General features: G+C 47.7%; 1 protein-coding gene across 1 annotated transcript; it reads left to right on the top strand.

Moving 5' to 3' along the window:
• Positions 1–426: 426 nt before the first annotated feature.
• On the top strand, positions 427–1,233 carry PPTG_24640 (hypothetical protein). The gene is made up of 2 exons (XM_008918097.1): positions 427–1,016; positions 1,077–1,233. The coding sequence occupies exon 1, from the start codon at positions 461–463 to the stop codon at positions 764–766; it is 306 nt and encodes a 101-aa protein (XP_008916345.1). The 5' UTR covers positions 427–460; the 3' UTR covers positions 767–1,016; positions 1,077–1,233.

Below are 1,233 nucleotides of genomic sequence, written 5' to 3'. Positions count from 1 at the left end.
GTTTTATCCGATATTTGGTATACCCATCGGGGTTGTCATCAATCGCCACAGTTCAATCGCTGGCTGTGTGCGAATGGGGAATGCCTTACATTTACCGACGGCCATACCTCGTGTTCTCATGACTCATGCCTATACGTTGATGTGTGGAGAACATGTATCTAATGACCAGTGTTTACTGGTACATAGCATGGTTTTGAGCAGGTTTGAACTACTACTCTATAAGAAACAAAATATTTGTGACCTGCAGAAATAATGGATGTACACATTCGTTAGATCTCTGACACTACTCGTAAATATCAGGAAACCGGAGGACTCTCCTTGAACTACGAACTAAAGTTCTCTAAACTGTCGCTTGATGGAATGGATTAGCTCGCTGGCCATCCGGCACAGATCACAAAGCTTTTTTTCGGTCTGTGGACTTTCTTCATCGTACTATGTTGAGTAGTACGTACAAGTACAGATGAAGGCAGCACTTTCCAATCGGACCCCTACTGCTCAAGTGTTCTATCTACTCGTTTCACCGTCACTAACATCGTTCCGCTCCGTAGGGCAGCTAGAAATGCTGGTAGTAAACAATACTGAAACCGTATACAGGTGCTGCGGCTGCGAAGCCTCCCTAGCTACCATGGATACAGCACTGACTGCCGACACCGCTGCACCAGTTGTCGTCGCCGATAGAACGCCGTCTGCGTCCCTAGACGTCGTTGTTTCTGCGGCTGCAGCTAATTCTGACGGATCTCCTGTTTCAGCTCTAGATGCCGCTTAAACTGTTCCTGCCGCTGCCAACGATCGACCACAAGATACTGGTTTTTTTGAGAAAGCGCCTGGTACTGCTGCAGTCAGCACGGTCAGTCCGGAGATTGACGTCAGTTTGAAGCCGCCTGTGACCGGCGCTGCCAAAAGAACTAAGGCCAAGAAGGATGGTGGTTGTGGGTCTGGCTCGTCGAAACATTCTACTCGTAAACGTCGAGGATCTGCCAGGACCAAGAAATCATCTACGAAGCGAACTCGCCCGAGTATGCTTGCAAGAATGCTTTATTTACAATATTGATAAGCTAACGTTGTGTGATGGCAAGTTTTTGTTATACGGAAGAGGAGGAAGAGGTTATAACGGACACGAGTGATGGTGTTCCGGATGTTACCGACCTTTCAGTTCCGGATATCGCCGACCTAGTTCCGGAGGTTACTGAAGAAACTATTCCGGATTATGACAGTCCATATCAGCCTCCGGAT

The sequence above is a fragment of the Phytophthora parasitica genome (assembly GCF_000247585.1).
Source record: "Phytophthora parasitica INRA-310 unplaced genomic scaffold supercont2.140, whole genome shotgun sequence".
In the NCBI taxonomy this organism is placed as follows: domain Eukaryota; phylum Oomycota; class Peronosporomycetes; order Peronosporales; family Peronosporaceae; genus Phytophthora; species Phytophthora nicotianae.
Note: the sequence above shows the minus strand (reverse complement) of the source record. Positions and strands in the feature narration are given on the sequence as shown.

Coding starts and splice junctions, on each gene's coding strand:
- PPTG_24640 (XM_008918097.1), top strand. CDS start 461: ATGAAGGCAGCACTTTCCAATCGGACCCCTACTGCTCAAGTGTTCTAT.